The 16,512-nt window shown below is 43.4% G+C and overlaps 2 protein-coding genes across 2 annotated transcripts in view; one reads left to right on the top strand and one right to left on the bottom strand.

The window, feature by feature from the left end:
* Window positions 1-357: 357 nt before the first annotated feature.
* DHX16 (DEAH-box helicase 16) overlaps window positions 358-16,512 on the top strand; it is a 17,632-nt gene continuing 1,477 nt past the window's right edge. Inside the window, exons 1-16 of the mRNA XM_069073166.1 lie at window positions 358-808; window positions 1,721-1,962; window positions 2,092-2,257; window positions 2,615-2,671; window positions 5,064-5,318; window positions 5,916-6,119; window positions 6,199-6,390; window positions 6,812-6,922; window positions 7,102-7,217; window positions 12,433-12,643; window positions 12,775-12,873; window positions 13,025-13,177; window positions 15,469-15,609; window positions 15,752-15,914; window positions 16,004-16,122; window positions 16,253-16,320. Coding sequence (XP_068929267.1) covers window positions 602-808; window positions 1,721-1,962; window positions 2,092-2,257; window positions 2,615-2,671; window positions 5,064-5,318; window positions 5,916-6,119; window positions 6,199-6,390; window positions 6,812-6,922; window positions 7,102-7,217; window positions 12,433-12,643; window positions 12,775-12,873; window positions 13,025-13,177; window positions 15,469-15,609; window positions 15,752-15,914; window positions 16,004-16,122; window positions 16,253-16,320 — 2,504 coding nt within the window. The 5' untranslated portion in view covers window positions 358-601. The remainder of the gene's footprint in view (window positions 809-1,720; window positions 1,963-2,091; window positions 2,258-2,614; window positions 2,672-5,063; window positions 5,319-5,915; window positions 6,120-6,198; window positions 6,391-6,811; window positions 6,923-7,101; window positions 7,218-12,432; window positions 12,644-12,774; window positions 12,874-13,024; window positions 13,178-15,468; window positions 15,610-15,751; window positions 15,915-16,003; window positions 16,123-16,252; window positions 16,321-16,512) is intronic.
* CUNH6orf136 (chromosome unknown C6orf136 homolog) overlaps window positions 12,774-16,512 on the bottom strand; it is an 18,760-nt gene continuing 15,021 nt past the window's right edge. The window contains exon 7 of the mRNA XM_069073168.1: window positions 12,774-12,911. The gene's annotated coding sequence lies outside the window, so the exon portion shown is untranslated. The remainder of the gene's footprint in view (window positions 12,912-16,512) is intronic.

Raw genomic sequence — 16,512 nt, 5'->3', positions numbered from 1 at the left:
TTCACAAATGTCCATTGCACTATTCCCAAAGCCTATAGATTGAGAAAAATCTTTCCTTCAAACTCCACCCAAGAGGTACTTCCCCCAGCACAGACAGAAGAGGCAATCCCTTAACACTTCTCCCTCTCCTCAGATCCTGGCTCTCAAATGCCTTTCCTTGCTGGGAAGTCCTCCTCGACATCTAACTTCTGTCCTTCATGCACCTCTTCTTAGCGAATGATGCCCAGCAAAGTCTGTAACGCCGCTCCACACGCTATAATACCTCCACTCTTCAAGGGGGCAGCCAAAAACAGAAGCGGGGCGGGAATCGCAACCGGAAGTTTTGCTTGTCCGCCTCAGGAAAGGTCCCTTTTTGTATCGCCATTTTCCTGCCTGCTTCGCCGTCTGTACAGCCCGGAAATGGTGGGTGCCGGGGGCTACAAGCTTTGTGCCTCGCGGCCCTGAGGAGGCCCCGCCCCCTCCCACCTCGCTCAGTTTTTCCGGAGGGAGGAGGAACCCCGGGTTTAGAAGCCTCCCTCCCGAGCGCACGCGCCGGTGGCGCGGGGGGACCAGCTGGGTCCGAGCGCCGGAAGTCGGGGCGGGCTGACGTTCCGAAGTCACCATGGCGACCCCGGCCAGACTGGAGCGCTGGGTGCAAGACGAGCTGCACTCGGTGCTGGGCCTGAGCGAGAGGCACGTCGCCCAGTTCCTCATCGGCACCGCGAAGCGCTGCGGTACGGCCGACGAGTTCGTGGAGAGACTGCGGGACACCGGCACCTTAGACCTCAGCGGGCCGGCCCTAGACTTTGCTCTGAGGCTCTGGGCCAAGGTGCTTCCGGGAACCCGGCGGGAGCAACCCCAGGCCAGAGATTCGGGAGGGGGCGGGAGAAGGGGAAGGGGAAGAGGCAGGGGAGGTGGTGGGGCTCAGGGTCGGGATGGGGTTTCCTCGGTTGTGAAACGAGAGTTGTAAATAGCTGTAAATCGCTCCATAAACGCTAGTGGGGCTGCGCCCACGGCCGTGGTAGGGGTTTGCTCATGCAGATGAAGCAGGTTAAAATGAACGCGAAGGGTCACAAAAGTACAGTAAATGTCGGTTTAGCATCAGTGGGATTGATTCCAGAAACATTTGTTGTCTATCACTAGGGAAATGAGTTCCTGTTTCTGTTCTCAAGGAGTTTGGTCTAGTTGTGAAATAAGACACCAGTAGATTTGCATATAGTAAGTGGTATTGTTAAATTACTAGAGGAGCAAATTAAAATGTGTGAAATTCAAGGGGAAAGACCATTAAGGATCCAAGGATCAAAAAAAGGGCCTCAAGCACTCATTCTCATTCCTCCCCACACTACACCGTGGTCACCCCCTTCACCCCAACACACACACCTGGGGAAGCTGTGTTATCTTCATTGACCATAGCCTGGTGGTAGCTCTAATCATAGTAATAGATGTAGGGAGCAGTCACAGTCCACAAGCATTTATTAAGTGCCTTCTGTATGTCAGGAACTTGCTAAACTATCAGAATTCAGAGAGGCAAAAGACAGCCCCTACTCTCAGGGAGCTCACAGTTTAATGGGAGAGACAGCTGGTTTGTGGAGACTGTAAAGAGAAATAAAATGGATTTGTGGAAACTGAGGAGTTATAGGGGAGGGGTGTATGATGAAAGATGTGAGGAAAGTGCTCTAGGGTACTGATAGGCAAAGGGAGCTAGCAGCTGATAATCTTTTGTCATCCCTTCCTTTCCTAGGTTCCTCAGAAGGCAGTTGTAGAAAGACCAGCCCGGGTGGCAGAGCGTGAAGCTTTAGCTCTTCTAGAGAAGAACCGGTCATACCAGCTTCTGGAGGAAAGTGAAGAGAGTGATGGGGAGCTCCAGGGCCTAGTGAGAGGTGGGTCCCAAAAAAAGAACAAGAAACGGAAACATCTTAGGAAGAAGACCCAGGAAGAAGAGGAGGAAGAGCAGGACTCTGAAGGGGACAAGAAGAAGACAAAGTGAGTATCTTGGAAACAAAAATTCCCCAAAGGGAGTGGAATTTGGGTAGGAGAGCCAAGAATTGTGATTCAGAGCATGATTAGACTCTGTTTCTCTCTTATTTTACCTAACCTGGGATTGGTCTGCAGAGTGAATGAGATCAACAAAGAGCAGAAGCCAGAGTCAGAAGATGAGTGGGAACGAACTGAAAGAGAGCGGCTTCAGGACCTGGAGGAACGTGATGCTTTTGCTGAACGTGTACGAAAGCGGGACAAGGAGCGAACACGAAATATTTTGGAGCGGTCAGACAAGAAGGTGCATAATTGTTGGTATATCTTATAACAATTCATGTAGACACTAAGAAAAGAAGTGGCAGCCAACAAAGGCCCCTCTATAGTTTCATACTCTTGATAACTATTGTCAGATTTATGATCCCACAGATGATAGTCCTTAGGAAGGGAACTGGTACTTTATAGCCCTGTGTTTGTTGTTACTCTGGCAAGTATAACTGTAGAGAGTACAGGGTCTCTTAAGCATCATGTTAGCATCTGTATTCATAGATAATTCTCCCCAAAAGTACTATGACTTCTAACCTGTCTGTAATCCTTATGATTCTAAAGAGGTGAGGGTGGGAGCCTGTTGCCTTAACTGCCTCCTTTTTTCTCCTCCTAGGCATATGAGGAGGCCCAGAAGCGCCTTAAGATGGCTGAAGAAGACCAGAAAGCAATGGTGAGTCATATCCCCAGGTCATAGTGAGTCAAGATTAGAGACCTGGAAAAGATCCCCTGTGTGGTATAATGGAAAGAGTTTGGAGTCAGTGGACCTGACTTTGGTTGAACTCTATTCTCTACTGCTTCTATCTGTGTGGCCTTGGGCAAGTAACTTAGCCATTTTGGGCCTCATCTAACTCATTTGTAAAATGTGTTAGTTGAACTAGATTATCTGTATGAACCTCCTGCCTCTGCATCTCACATTCCTATCTGTTGTCAGGTCTTGAGACAGGTTGCAGTTGGGGTTAGGATTATACATAGATACTATAGCAAGAGGTACAAAGTGTAGCCTCAGGAAAGACTGCTTACACAGGGAAGAAGTATGTTCAAGCTTACTGCAAACCCTCCATGGTTGGTTTCTTCAAGGACTGAGTTATACATATATACATATACAAGGGAGATAAACTTCTTTTGGAGATTGTTTCCTTATGTCATTGATGAATCTGCTCTTGAAAGTTAGCTCAGAAGGAAAAGCAATGGCTGGATAGATTTTAAGGTACACTGGCTATAGGGTCCTCTAGCTAGTCATCCAACTTGGGCAAGCTGATCTTTCTAGTTCTTGTGAGATACAGTAGAAAAAGTACTAAATTCTGAGTTAGAAGACCTGGATTGGACTTGTGACTTCACCAGCTAGGTAACCCTGGGCAAATCTCTCTAACCTCATATTCCATATCTCTGAAGTGAGAATGATACTATTGTATTACTATATCATGGACTTATTTTTGGTTCAAGTAAGATAATTGATGGAACAAGGATATGTAACCATAAAGCACCTTTAAAATATTAAAATTCCTACTGCTACTTCTGTTACTCTGCTGTATTCATTAAGCACTGGTTTGGCCTTATTTCAGTCCTAAATAGGTGCTTCTGTAAGAAAAAGACCTGTGCTGTTATGTGTATTTGTATAGTATAATAAGCTTTTCCAAGCCTTGATCATCCCTTGTTAAGCTCTAGCAACTCCAGACAAAATGGGATACCACCTTACTTTCTCCTTGAAAAAAAGTTTTTCCCATCCTTTATACAAAGATTTGAGTGCCTTACACAGTGTTTTTATAGAGTAGGCATTTGATACATGTCTATTGAATTTTGAGAGTTTTTTAGAGTGCTAGCCCTCAGAGACAGAGAGAAGACAGACACACCTTACTGGTCTTGAAGTTTTTATCAAATCTAATACCAACATCTGCACAAGAAGAGTTCTATAAACTATTGTCATCCCTGTGTGAAATCAAAAAAGATCTATCAGTTTGAAACTTTTATTTGCCTCCATTTTCTTTTAAAATACATGTTTGTGTATACTTATCCAAACCTGTGTTTCACTAGTGTAATTAACACTAGGTGAGAAAACTCCCTTTATCAATGCCAATTGGCAACTCTTCCGAAATTTATGGTCTTATAGAATTGCCTGGGGCTTCAAGAATTGAGTGACTTGCCCAGGGTTATATAGCCAATATGTGTCTGAGTGGTGACTGAACAACCTCTGACAGTGTCCCTGCATCAGCTTTAAGCTATGAAATAAGGAGAAGCTAATGTTACCACCCACTCACATTTCATTACATTCTCCCCAGAATTTGGCTTTGCTCTGTTGCACTCTGTTTTTGTAGTTTGGGAAAAGGGAAATCCCATCTGATATCCAGCAATCAAAAGGTATATCTTGAAAGTAGTATTGAAAATACCATCATTCAGCCAGCAGACCTTATTGAAGTTTAGGGTTTGTTGAAAGTGATTGTAGGACAAGGATGTGTATTTTTTTTTTAAAGCAATTGGGGTTAAGTAACTTGCTCAAGGTTACACGGCCAGTTATTTCTGGGCGTGGTGCTGAGTATCTGAGCCCGGATTTGATCCAGGTCATCCCGACACTGGAGTCGGTGCTCTTACTCGCTGTGCTACCTGGCTGCCCCCCAAGGATGTGTATTATGTGAAATGCTGACCATTTCAGCTGAATCAGATCCCTTGCTTCTTCCTGTTACTTATAAGAAAAATATACCTGATCGTATGTGGGAGTATGGGTCAGGTGTAGAATGGAAAGATTTCTTACTGTGCAGAGAAAGATAATTTTATATATGTATTACAGTGGGAGGGGTTATGGCCAAATTTCAAGAAAGACCCTTTTCTTTTTTTTTTTTTTTTGCAGGAAACTCCAGTTAGACCTAGAAAGGATATAGATAGTAAGATACATTGGGCCTCTTTCAGATTTTATTATAAATTGGAAAGGAATTGGGATCTACCTTATCTATTTAAGATATAATATCAGAAGGGTGTGTGTGTGTGTGTTTGTACACACATGTGTACATGTGTGCTTGGTAGGATCTGCTCCTGAATGAATAGATCAAGATAACTTCTTACTAATACAGGTACCTGAGCTCCGAAAGAAATCTAGGAGAGAGTACCTTGCAAAGCGGGAACGTGAGAAGCTGGAGGATCTGGAGGCAGAGCTGGCAGATGAGGAATTTCTGTTTGGAGATGTGGAGCTGAGCCATACTGAACGGCAGGAGCTCAAATATAAGAAGAGAGTACGGGATCTGGCTCGTGAGTACCGGGCAGCTGGGGAGCAAGAGAAGTTGGAGGCAACAACTCGATATCACATGCCAGAAGAAACTCGTGGACAGGTAAGGGAGAAGGGAAGGTGTTGGCTACCCTGGGCCTCACAAAAGGGAAAGCTTGCATAGGGACTATTTAAGGGTGGAAATTGTGGTCAGGGACCAAATATCTGCATCACTTGTTCTCTTTTTCATGCTGACCTTATTGAAGGTGGGTAAGGAGAACAGGGTGATGATTTTTGAGGAGAGGTTGTGATACGTATGGCTTCCTGGATCTTTTTTTTTTAATTAAACATTTTATTGGCACTTTTAGTTTTTTACAACTCCCACCCCACCCCCCAGAAATCTCCCTTAAAATAAAGAAAAATGATTAAGTAAATCAGATACAGTGACCTGGTCTAATAGTCTGTTCAACCTGTAATTACTTGATTACCTGCCTGTAGTGTGTTGTCTCTCTTTGAGCAGGGTTGTGGGCACATGTCCCTGGCCTTCCCCCCCCCCCCCCCCCACCACCACCATGGTGTGATTCGTTATCTCTTCTTGGACAGTAATGAGTTGTTATATTACATCTGAATCCAAGTGCCTTGTAGTGGTTTTGTGTGTGTTTGTTTTTTTTATGATGCCTACATTTTGACATGCATGTATGCCCACCATCTCATCCCTTAGCCTACTCGTGGGGTAGAGGTGGTGGAAGAAGAGTCAGGAGCTCCTGGAGAAGAACAGAGGCGCTGGGAGGAGGCCCGTTTGGGGGCAGCTTCCCTTCGGTTTGGAGCCAAGGATGCTGCTCCCTCAGAACCCAAGTATCAGCTGGTGCTAGAAGAAGAGGAGACCATTGAATTTGTTCGAGCCACCCGGCTCCAGGGTGATGAGGTCAGAAGAGGTTATGAGGGTGGAATCTGGAAGGAGAGGTAAAATGGGGCCTAGAGCTCTCATCTCCCACTTTTCTTAGGAACCATCAGCTCCACCCCCTTCATCTGGGGACCAACAGAAGGAGTCGATCCGGGCTGTCCGACGTAGCCTTCCTGTTTTCCCATTCCGAAATGACCTTCTTGATGCCATTGCCAATCATCAGGTGCTCATCATTGAAGGTGAAACAGGGTCAGGGAAGACTACACAGATCCCCCAGTACCTCTTTGAGGAGGTAGGACATTAAAACTACTCCCACCATTTGGCTTCTTTATTATTCTGAACCCTCGATGCAAGATACTTCCCCTCACTAAGTGTTATTGAAGACCTAGGGGCACAATGTTTTATTCTCTGCCTTTTTCTTCTTTCTTCATTATCTTTTTCCTTTTTTTTCCCTCATTTCTTTTTCCTCTCTGCTTCTGTTCTGTATTTCTCATAGTTGCTCTCACCTTCCTTAGAACCATTTTGAGTGTTAGAGACTCAGGCTGACCATGGCCATGTAATGACTTCTTCAGAGGACCCAATTTGCCTAGGTTATTGATATCTGGAACCTTCCAAACCTTCTTTAATTCCTGTAGGGAGAATATAGCAGTAGGAGGAAGCCTGGACATTTTTCACTTTGCCCAACCTTCTGTTCCTCCCAATATTTGTCTTAGGGTTATACACAGAAGGGAATGAAGATTGCCTGCACCCAGCCTCGGAGAGTGGCAGCCATGAGTGTGGCAGCTAGAGTGGCCCGAGAGATGGGAGTGAAGCTGGGAAATGAGGTAAGCTCCATTGTGACAAGAAAAAAAATAAGAAATTAGGGAGTTAGGAGAGAGGTCTTTTTCTCTGACCTCCTCTTTCCTCAGGAACTCATGTAAAATAAGCTTCTCTTTTCTCCAGCTTCCTGTTCTCAAATATCCAGAAACTTTCCCAATCTCACTTTCTCACCTGCTGCCCCCAGGTTGGCTATAGTATACGTTTTGAGGACTGTACTTCAGAACGGACTGTTCTCAGATACATGACAGATGGGATGCTTCTTCGAGAGTTCCTTTCTGAGCCTGACCTTGGAAGTTACAGGTATTGAATTTCTATCTCCTACTTAACAAAAGCTGTCTCTTTAGAGCCACACTCAGTGTTTTTCCCTCTTTGCCAACCCAGTCTTTAGTGCTTTAGTATCTTCTCAATCTGTTTCAAGATGTCCTAGAACTGGCCTTTCTCTCCACAGTACCTCTAATTTCCATGTCTAAATATATTATGTAGATAAGACAAGAGGTTGTATGTGGTACTACAGAAGTCTTCTCCCTCCTTCCTCAAAATCTCATCCTTTCTAAAGACAGAAGGATTATAGAGCTAGACATTTTGAAAGTGTTCCACATCCTTTCGGAGATGTTTTGAAAAATGTACACAGAGACTCAGCAACACCAGAGAGGACCCTACTAGTTCCTTTTAGGACCAGCTAGACAAATGTGCCAATTCATATCTATTAGCGAGTACAAATTAAGAGGTGAGGTGTGAGATTGGCTGGGTTGTTTACCTTATAAACCAAGGAAGTAGAATTGGAAGCAAAGAGACAGTCTGTGCCGGTCTAATATGTCTTTAAATTTGGTATCAAAGCCTTCCCATTGCAGAATGCCTTTGGATTTCTGAGGTATCAGCAGCCAGGAAGACATTAACAGTTGTTAGTCTGACAATAGCCTTTGTTGTCATTTAACCCAGGACAGGATCAGCCCAACTTTTCTAGTAAGTCCTGATGAAACTTTTTCTCCTTCAGGAACAGAGTGGGGCCTTGTCCAATTAAGGAGATTCAGGATTCGAGCTCAGCACTCCAAGAAAGACCCAAGGCAATTTCTTTAGAATATTTATTCAGAATATACAAATATATAGACAAGTGAGAAAGAAACCGGAGATAACAGAATAAGAGGCTTAAAGATAGCAGAATAAGAGCAACCATGATTAATAATGGAGATATATACATATTTACAAGTATCACCATTTCGGGGAAGCACCAACACCTGGCCATACAAGCTGGGGAATCCGGTACAGCCCATCAGGGTCCTGCTTGGGAGGGTCCCAGGCAGGACATGTCCTCCATGGGTGAGATTCCAATTTGGGGTCTGAATCTTACAGTTTAAGTAGTGCTGAGAACAAAGAAGGCATACTGCCAGGTATTTTAACAAGCATTGTATCTGGTGTGAGGCCTGGGATGGAGGCCAATCCCTCTAACCCCCCCACCAAGAGTGATGTTTCCTTAGAGTGGCTAGTTCCAGGAGCTGGGCAGTTATCATATCTCTTCTCAAGGGCCTGGCCAGGGTCCCAGGAGAGGAGCAGCCCCCAAGTTCTCAGAAAACCTGTTCCCAAACAACCCAGGGTAATAAAAAGGTCATATTGAGTTGGGGCCTTGCTTTGTGTAATCTTAATTCCTCACCGAGGGGCTTACCTTGCCCCTACAGGCCTACCAGGGAATTAAAAAGAGCCTTTATACTTCATAGCATTAGTCCTCCTACAACCCTTCCCACTCCCACTTCTGGTTAGGTGCACATCTCCCTTGTTTTTTTTGCATTGAAAACTTAGCCTAGCTAGCCTGTGTTTACTTCTCAGGGTCCCATGATTGAGCCTTTCCAGCAGATAGAAGAGTTGTAAGCAATAGAGGCAAAGAGTTAAAATTTCTTAAACTTTTAACTCTATTATCTGTGATAATTAAGGTTTTTGGCATGGATTTGGAGTTGGGAGTCATAAACCAGTACGTTGGAGGAATAAATGGTAAAAGATAGGGTATATTTGGGGCAGCTAGGTGGCACAGTGCACAGAGCACCGGCCCTAGAGTCAGGAGGACATGAGTTCAAATCTGGCCTCAGACACTTAACACAAAAACTAGCCGTGTGACCTTGGGCAAGTCACTTAACCCCCATTGTGCCCTGCCTTCCTCCCCCCCAAAAAAGGGGTGTATATTTGCAAGGAGTCCTGTTGTTAAGTCATTTTTCAGTATCTTAACTCCTCATGACCCTCTTTGAAGTTTTCTTGACAGATACTGGAATGGATTCTCCAATGAATTTTACAGATGAGAAACTAGCAAACAGGGTTAAGTGACTTGCTCAGGGTCACAGAGATAGTAAAGTGTCTGAGGCTGGATTCAAAACTCACTAAGATGAGTCTTTCTCATTCCAAGCTCAGTTCTGTCCACTGCACCATCTAGTTAGCTGCCTTATGGATTCCTGTAGGGCTAAACAGAATGCTAAAATCTTAATCATTCACTTGAGTGACCAATTGATAATAATAGCTAGTATTCATATAACACCTACTATGTGACAAGCACTGGGCTAATAAGCACTTTAGAAATATCTCATTTGATTCTCATGACATGCCTGAGAGATGGGTGTTGTTATTATCTCCCCATTTTATAATATAAATAAAAAAATAAAAAAAATTTATAATTATAAATAAAAAAACTAAGACAGAGGTTAAATAATAAGGTCACACAAGTATTAAGTGTCTAAGGTTGGATATAAACACAGTCAGTCTTCCTGACACCAGGCCTGGTGTTTTATCAGTTTTCTGCCTAGCTGAGCAGTTTATTGCTTATCAATTCAGTGGATCATGATCGCCTTGATTACTTGTTTAAAGGGTCTTCTCTAGTCAGCATTTCCAGGTTTCATTCATTTTGCACGGCTGAGTATGGTGTGAAGGCATGTGAGGAACTGGGGGCTAGGACCAGCTTCTGTCAATGGAAGCTTTGAAAGACTTATCATTTGGGTTCCCAAAGAACTACACCTGCTGGATAGATGCTTTGTATGTCAGTTCTACCTTCTTCCAGGGGGATGAAAGGCTGCTGTTTAGATAAAGCTGAAGAGGAATTATTTAAGGTTGTTGTATTGGGGGGGGTAGGTTTCTATGTCTGTGCCTTGGTCATATCACTTAACTTGGCCTCAAACTCCTTATCTATGAAATGAGGGATTTGGACTTCTAATACTGTGATGCCTGTCTCTTTAAGCAGTAGATAGGGAACTCCATAATTTTAATGCTTAATGAAGTGAATACTTCAGAAAGAACATTTTTAAAAAATGCTTTCTTGATGCTTTTTTTAAAAAAACATCCCTGTCACTTGCTATTAGTATTCCCCACTCTACCATGCCTTGAAAAAGAACATTCCCTTGTAACAAAGGAATATAAGCAAAACAAACCAAAATGTGTGCTCTATATGTGAGCATAGAGCAACATTCTATACCCGTAGCCCACCACCTTTCTACCAAAAAGTATGAGGAGTATGTTCTGCCATTGATCTCCTAGAATCAAGATTAGTTATTATGTAATCTGAGTTTTTATGTGCTGTAGTAGTATTTTTCTTTATATTACTATAGTCACTGTATATTCTCTTGGTTCTTCTTTCTTCAGTTTATCAGTTCATCTAAGTCTCAAATTTCTGTGTTCCTCAGTCACTATTTCTTTCTGTAAAATACTATGCCATTACGTTAATATATCACAGTTGGTTGTCATTCCCCAGTCAGTGACCAAACCCTTTGTTTTAAGTATTATTGAGAATATGTGTATAAAAGGGACTTTTGCCTTTGTTTCTTATCTCCTTGGGTATATGCCCAGTAATGATACTCTTATGAACAGCTTAGTGAGAAGGTTCTATACTAAGTCCTGATTCTGACAGCACATTTATAAGCTTTTAATGCAAGTTATTTAAACCCAGCCTCATTTTCCTTACCTTTAAAATGTAGAGAATACTTAAGACTACCTAACTCCAATGTCTGTCAGTGTTCTTGCGATTAAGTACCATATACCTTGAATCAATTCTTCATGTATAGGCTCCTTAAGCCTTTTCTGAAAACAGCCTCCTTCCTAACTCAGGGTATAATCTTGAATCTGCAGCTTCTGGATCCTTTGGTTTGTGGCCATTTTCCTCTTTGGATTAAAACTCTTAAGGAAGCCATGATAATCCTTTGGCAAGGAGCTAGCTTTGAAAGTAGCTTCTAAAGGATACAGTGGCCAGGCTGAAAGAAAGATAAAAAAATCAAGTCCATACTGTTGATGAGAAATCCTTGGATCATTCGATAAAATAATAATTCACCTTTATATCTTAACAGCTACTCACACACGTACAATATTTTAAGATTTAGTAATCACTTTGCCCACAATACTTAAAACATTACTTCAGCATAAGCAGTGTTGATTGAGTGTTTTCATTTTACAGGTGAGAAAACAGGCTCAGTTTAAGTGATTTAGCCCAGGGCCTCAAAGCTATTACATGTCAGAGCTAGGGCTTAAATTAGGATCTTTCAGGATTACCACTACAGAATCGCTCTCATTTCTTGAGACCAACTGAATGTTGGGAAAGATATAGGTCCTCTAGAAGGCTCCTGGGTGGCCTGGATCTGTGCCTTTAGCCAGATGCCATTGCTTGAAGGCTGTTTGAATTGTTTTTGAATGTCAGAGTTCTACTGCCTGCTGATGAATTTTACTTGGGGAGGAGTAAAATAGTATTAGATTTAGGGTCAGAGGGACTTAGGTTTGAGTCCTGCCCATGATACTCTACTGGTTTTGTGACCAGGAGCAAATATTTTAACCTTAGCCTCATTTTTCTCATCTCTAAGATGAAGATGGTAATACTTATACCAGCTAATGTCTCACAGAGTTATGAGGAAAGAAATCTTGAAGTGCTATGAAAGCTTAATATCATTCGGAGCCATACTGATCAAGGGTTAGAAGGCCTTTGACCAATTGCCTAGGTCATGAGGAATTAATAAGCACACCAAAAAAAAGGAATCCACTGCACAAATGTGGGTGGTGAAGTAGTGAACCGAGAAGTCTTTGAAGGTAGCCACAAGGTCAGAGGGTTCATGGCAGAGAGCTTCCTGGAGCCTGGGATAGTGGCAGCCAGCTACCACTGCTACTGCTGATAGCATGATGAATTATACCTGAAGGGGCCAGAGGGATCAGTGTCACTCTGACCCTTCCCCTTCATTTTATAGATGAGAAAAACAAGGCCTACAGAAGTGACATTTATCTAAGGTCACATAGGAAATGAGCAGGAAAGCCAGGCTTTGAATGGCTCCAAATCCAGTGCTTGTTCTCCGTGGTCTGCCACCTCTCAAAAAAGAATGGACTTAAATAAGATCCCCACTTACAAACACCTTTAGGCAGGAAGATACTCCCTAGCTAATGTGGGTGGTTCTTTGTTCTTTCTTGACCCAGATTCCCAGTCCTTAGCTCTTTGTTTCAAGCTTCTTGCTCTCTCATGTGTGTCCCTTTTAATGCCCAACCTCTAGCTCTTTATCCTTTCTTACTGCAGTGTGGTGATGGTGGATGAAGCTCATGAACGTACTCTACACACAGACATACTGTTTGGGTTGATCAAGGATGTTGCTCGATTCCGCCCTGAACTCAAGGTTCTGGTGGCTTCTGCCACATTGGATACCACTCGATTCTCAGCCTTCTTTGATGATGCCCCTGTTTTTCGAATCCCTGGCCGAAGGTTTCCTGTTGACATCTTCTATACCAAGGTGCCTCCTGGGGAGGGAAAGTCTGGAGGGGAGTGATATAGAAAGGTTGTTGGGGCAAGATTGGGGACAGAATCTGTAAAGACCTTGATTTTTTTTTTATTATTACCCCTTGACCTTCTTGTGATCCCCAGGCTCCAGAGGCAGATTATTTAGAAGCCTGTGTGGTATCTGTGCTGCAGATCCATGTCACTCAACCCCCTGGAGACATCCTGGTATTTCTGACTGGACAGGTGAGCCATGGCAGAAGAGGGGATAAGGCCCTTGTGCCCTGGGGAAAAGAAGGGCACAAGAATGAGATGGCTTTCTTTGGCCTCCAGAAACACTGCTCCCCCCTCACATATTCTTCACACCCCTGCTTTGCCTTCATCCTGTATACTATAGGAAGAAATTGAAGCAGCTTGTGAGATGCTACAAGATCGATGCCGTCGCTTGGGCTCCAAGATCAGGGAGCTACTGGTGCTGCCCATTTATGCAAATCTGCCTTCTGACATGCAAGCTCGAATCTTCCAGCCCACACCCCCTGGGGCACGAAAGGTTAGCCTAAGAGATGTCCTTCCTCCTTCCCTTCCTCTCTTCCTGAAGGTTTACAAGTCATAAGTTTGAAAAAAAAAAACCTGAAGGTTTACAAGTTATAGGAATCATAGGATTTAAAGCTGGAAGGTGCCTCTCATGTTTCTACAGATGAGGCCTAGAGCTGTGATTTGAACCCAGATTCTCCAGTTAGAAATTCAGTGTTCTTTTCACATGCTGTCACACTATTTTTCACTCTTAAGAAGTGCCTGCCCTGGGATTTTGTTCTGAAAGTTTGTCAGATTTTCTCAGGACTCATGCTGTAAAATCACTGGTATCAATTCAAATAGAAATGGAGGCCTACTAATCCTATATAAGGATGTCTGTGGGCTGCCTGTTGATTTAGTTTCAATATTTAATACTGAGTATTTTTGCTTTTTTTTTTTTTTTGGAGCGGTGAGGGCAGGGCAATTGGGGTTAAGTGACTTGCCCAAGGTCACATGGCTAGTAAGTGTTAAGTGTCTGAGGCTGGATTTGAACTTAGGTCCTCCTGACTTGAGGGCCAGTGCTCTATTCACTTCACCACCCAGCCACTCCTGCTGTGTATTTTTGTATTTTTTGTAATGTATTTTTTTTATTTTGTTAAATATTTCCCATTTACATTTTATTTTCATTCTGCTTAAGAGCTGTTGGTTGTGTTTGATACCTTTGCTGTAAATCTCTATGAGATGACCTAAACAACTGTATGTTCCACCCATCAGGTAGCTGGAGAGTAGTCTTACATGCTAACAGTAGCATTTGACCATTCCATATTTCTATGGGAAGATAACACTGCATTTCACCTTATAAATCCCAGAAGACATTTATTCTTATTGCAGTGGGATGAAGACCGTTCCCTTCCCTCCTCCCCCCAGTCAGTAAGCACAGAGACCTACAGCTTCACAGTCACTCCTACTGGTCCCTTGACCTGGGGCAGGGACAAAATGAGTTATGGAAAGAGGCTTTACAATAAGAAGTAGAATAAAGAAAGTTTCTATTTCAAAAAGAAAGCAGACCAGCAGTCCTGGCACTTCATCATAGAAGGAAGAGAGGGGCTTTAGAGTGAAGAGGACTTGGTGTCTAGGAAGGGTGATGTTGGGACTTTGTGGTGAGAACATGGGTTGGGGACTAGGATAGAGGGGTCAAGGGAGAGAGCGATCTTTCTCTATGGCTTGGTTCAGGTTAGGCGTCAGAACCCAGTAAAGAAGTAATTTGTATGTAAGAGGTCTACTTAATCTAGGAGTATATATGTGTATAAACTAGGCATTGAGGGAAATCCAAGAAAATAGATGATGCAGAAGCTGCCTCAAAAAAACCTTATAGCCTAGCATACACACATGAAAGGATTATCAACAAAATATCAGATTTTTAAATAAGTACCCATTCAGTGACCCAGTCAACTTTTGCAGAAGGTCAGAGAGATTACTGGACTGTGTATGAGAAATGGGGTTGGAAAGAAAAGAATTTGGATAGGGCAAGAGAAGAGGGAAGGTGTTCTAGGTGGGATGGACAGTATGAGCAAAAACATGAAAATGAGAAAAGGCAAAGTGAACAACAGAGTCTATTGTGGCTGGAGTGAACAATTGTTAGTGATGGAGAAATGAGATTGAAAAATTAGTGGGTCAGATTGTGGAAGGCCTTGATCTAGGCTCTTTAGATTTTATTGTAGGCAATGAGGAGTTTGACCAGAAGAGAAACTTAATGAAAGTGATGTTTTACAAAGATTAGTCTGCCAGCAGTACAGAACAGATTGGAGTGGGGAGTGTCTACAAATTCCCCTTTTCTTCTCAAGTCAAAATACTCTCCCCCATATCTTCAAGTCACATTCACCCTCATTCCTACATCTGATCTTTCACCATTCTACCAACAATAAACTGTGACCCCAGCCTGATAGACTACACTAATACCCATATCTTCCCTCCCCTTAAACCCCCAACTAGGCTTTCAGGGTCTCCCTGAATGCTCCTTAACCCCACCCCTACCTTGCAGCCCATTTCCTTAAACACCATGGACTACCTTTTATTCCATATTTTTCCTCCCAACCTGCTTTACTCTGGATATTTTAGGTAGAAAGCTAAGAATTAAAATTTCACAAAACTTTATTGTCCTTTGCATGATAGTAGGTGGAGAGAGATACAAAGGTAGATTAAACAGTCACTGCCCTTAAGGAGCTTACAATCTAGTAGAATGAATCTGGTAGCTTAGATAAGCAGTGTCCTGTCTCTTTGGGTGGGTTGTAGTTGAATGGGTAGATTGACTTAGGTCTTTTTTCCCAGGTGGTGGTGGCAACAAACATTGCAGAGACATCACTGACCATCGAGGGCATTATTTATGTTCTGGACCCTGGTTTCTGCAAACAGAAGAGCTACAATCCCAGAACTGGCATGGAATCTCTTACTGTCACACCCTGTAGCAAGGTCAGCACCTTGAGGCAGTAGCACATGGGGAAAGGGACACTTGGCCCCAGGAAAACTCAATTCCAAGGAGAGGGGCCTTTGAGAGAAAAGGGTAGGGAATCGTTTTCACCTCTTAGAGGTATTTAAATTGTTCCTTCTCTAGGCTTCAGCTAATCAGCGAGCTGGCCGTGCAGGTCGGGTGGCAGCAGGGAAGTGCTTCCGCCTCTACACAGCCTGGGCCTATCAGCATGAGTTAGAGGAGACCACAGTGCCAGAGATCCAGAGGACCAGCTTAGGCAATGTTGTCCTGTTGCTTAAAAGTCTGGGTGAGCCAGATAGCAGTCTCTGAGGGGGTGGGTGAGAAGGGGAGAGCAAAAGCTATGGCCAGAATCTTAACTCTTCCCTTGTTCTTCAGGAATTCATGATTTAATGCACTTTGACTTTCTGGATGCCCCACCCTACGAGACTCTGCTGCTGGCTCTGGAACAGTTGTATGCTCTGGGAGCACTTAACCACCTGGGGGAGCTCACCATGGTCAGCAAGGAAGGGAATGTTGGAAATGGAAGAGCATGGGATAGGAATAGAAGGGTGGCAGTTACTTGAATCTGAGGGTTGGGAAAGATGGACCTAAATTACGTATTTCCTCTTTCTCCTTTTTCCTTAGTCGGGCCGGAAGATGGCAGAACTGCCTGTGGACCCAATGTTATCTAAGATGATTCTGGCATCTGAGAAGTGAGTGACCCCACGCTTCTCTGAAGTGTGTCCCCTTATCTGTAATTTATGTTTAACTCATATTCTTTGTCCTTTACATATGGGTTTATTAGAATTATCCCCCTCTGGAGGTAAGGGCTCTGAAGTCGAGTTCCTAGTACATCATCATCTTTTTGGGAATGTATGATAGGGATGGGATTCATGTGTGTGTCT

Source organism: Petaurus breviceps, unplaced genomic scaffold, assembly GCF_028583685.1.
Source record: "Petaurus breviceps papuanus isolate PSGF00001 unplaced genomic scaffold, PetGlider_PUasm1.0 90865, whole genome shotgun sequence".
NCBI classification, from domain to species: domain Eukaryota; kingdom Metazoa; phylum Chordata; class Mammalia; order Diprotodontia; family Petauridae; genus Petaurus; species Petaurus breviceps.
The sequence above is the reverse complement of the archived record's forward strand: the minus strand, read 5'-3'. Positions and strand labels throughout refer to the sequence as shown.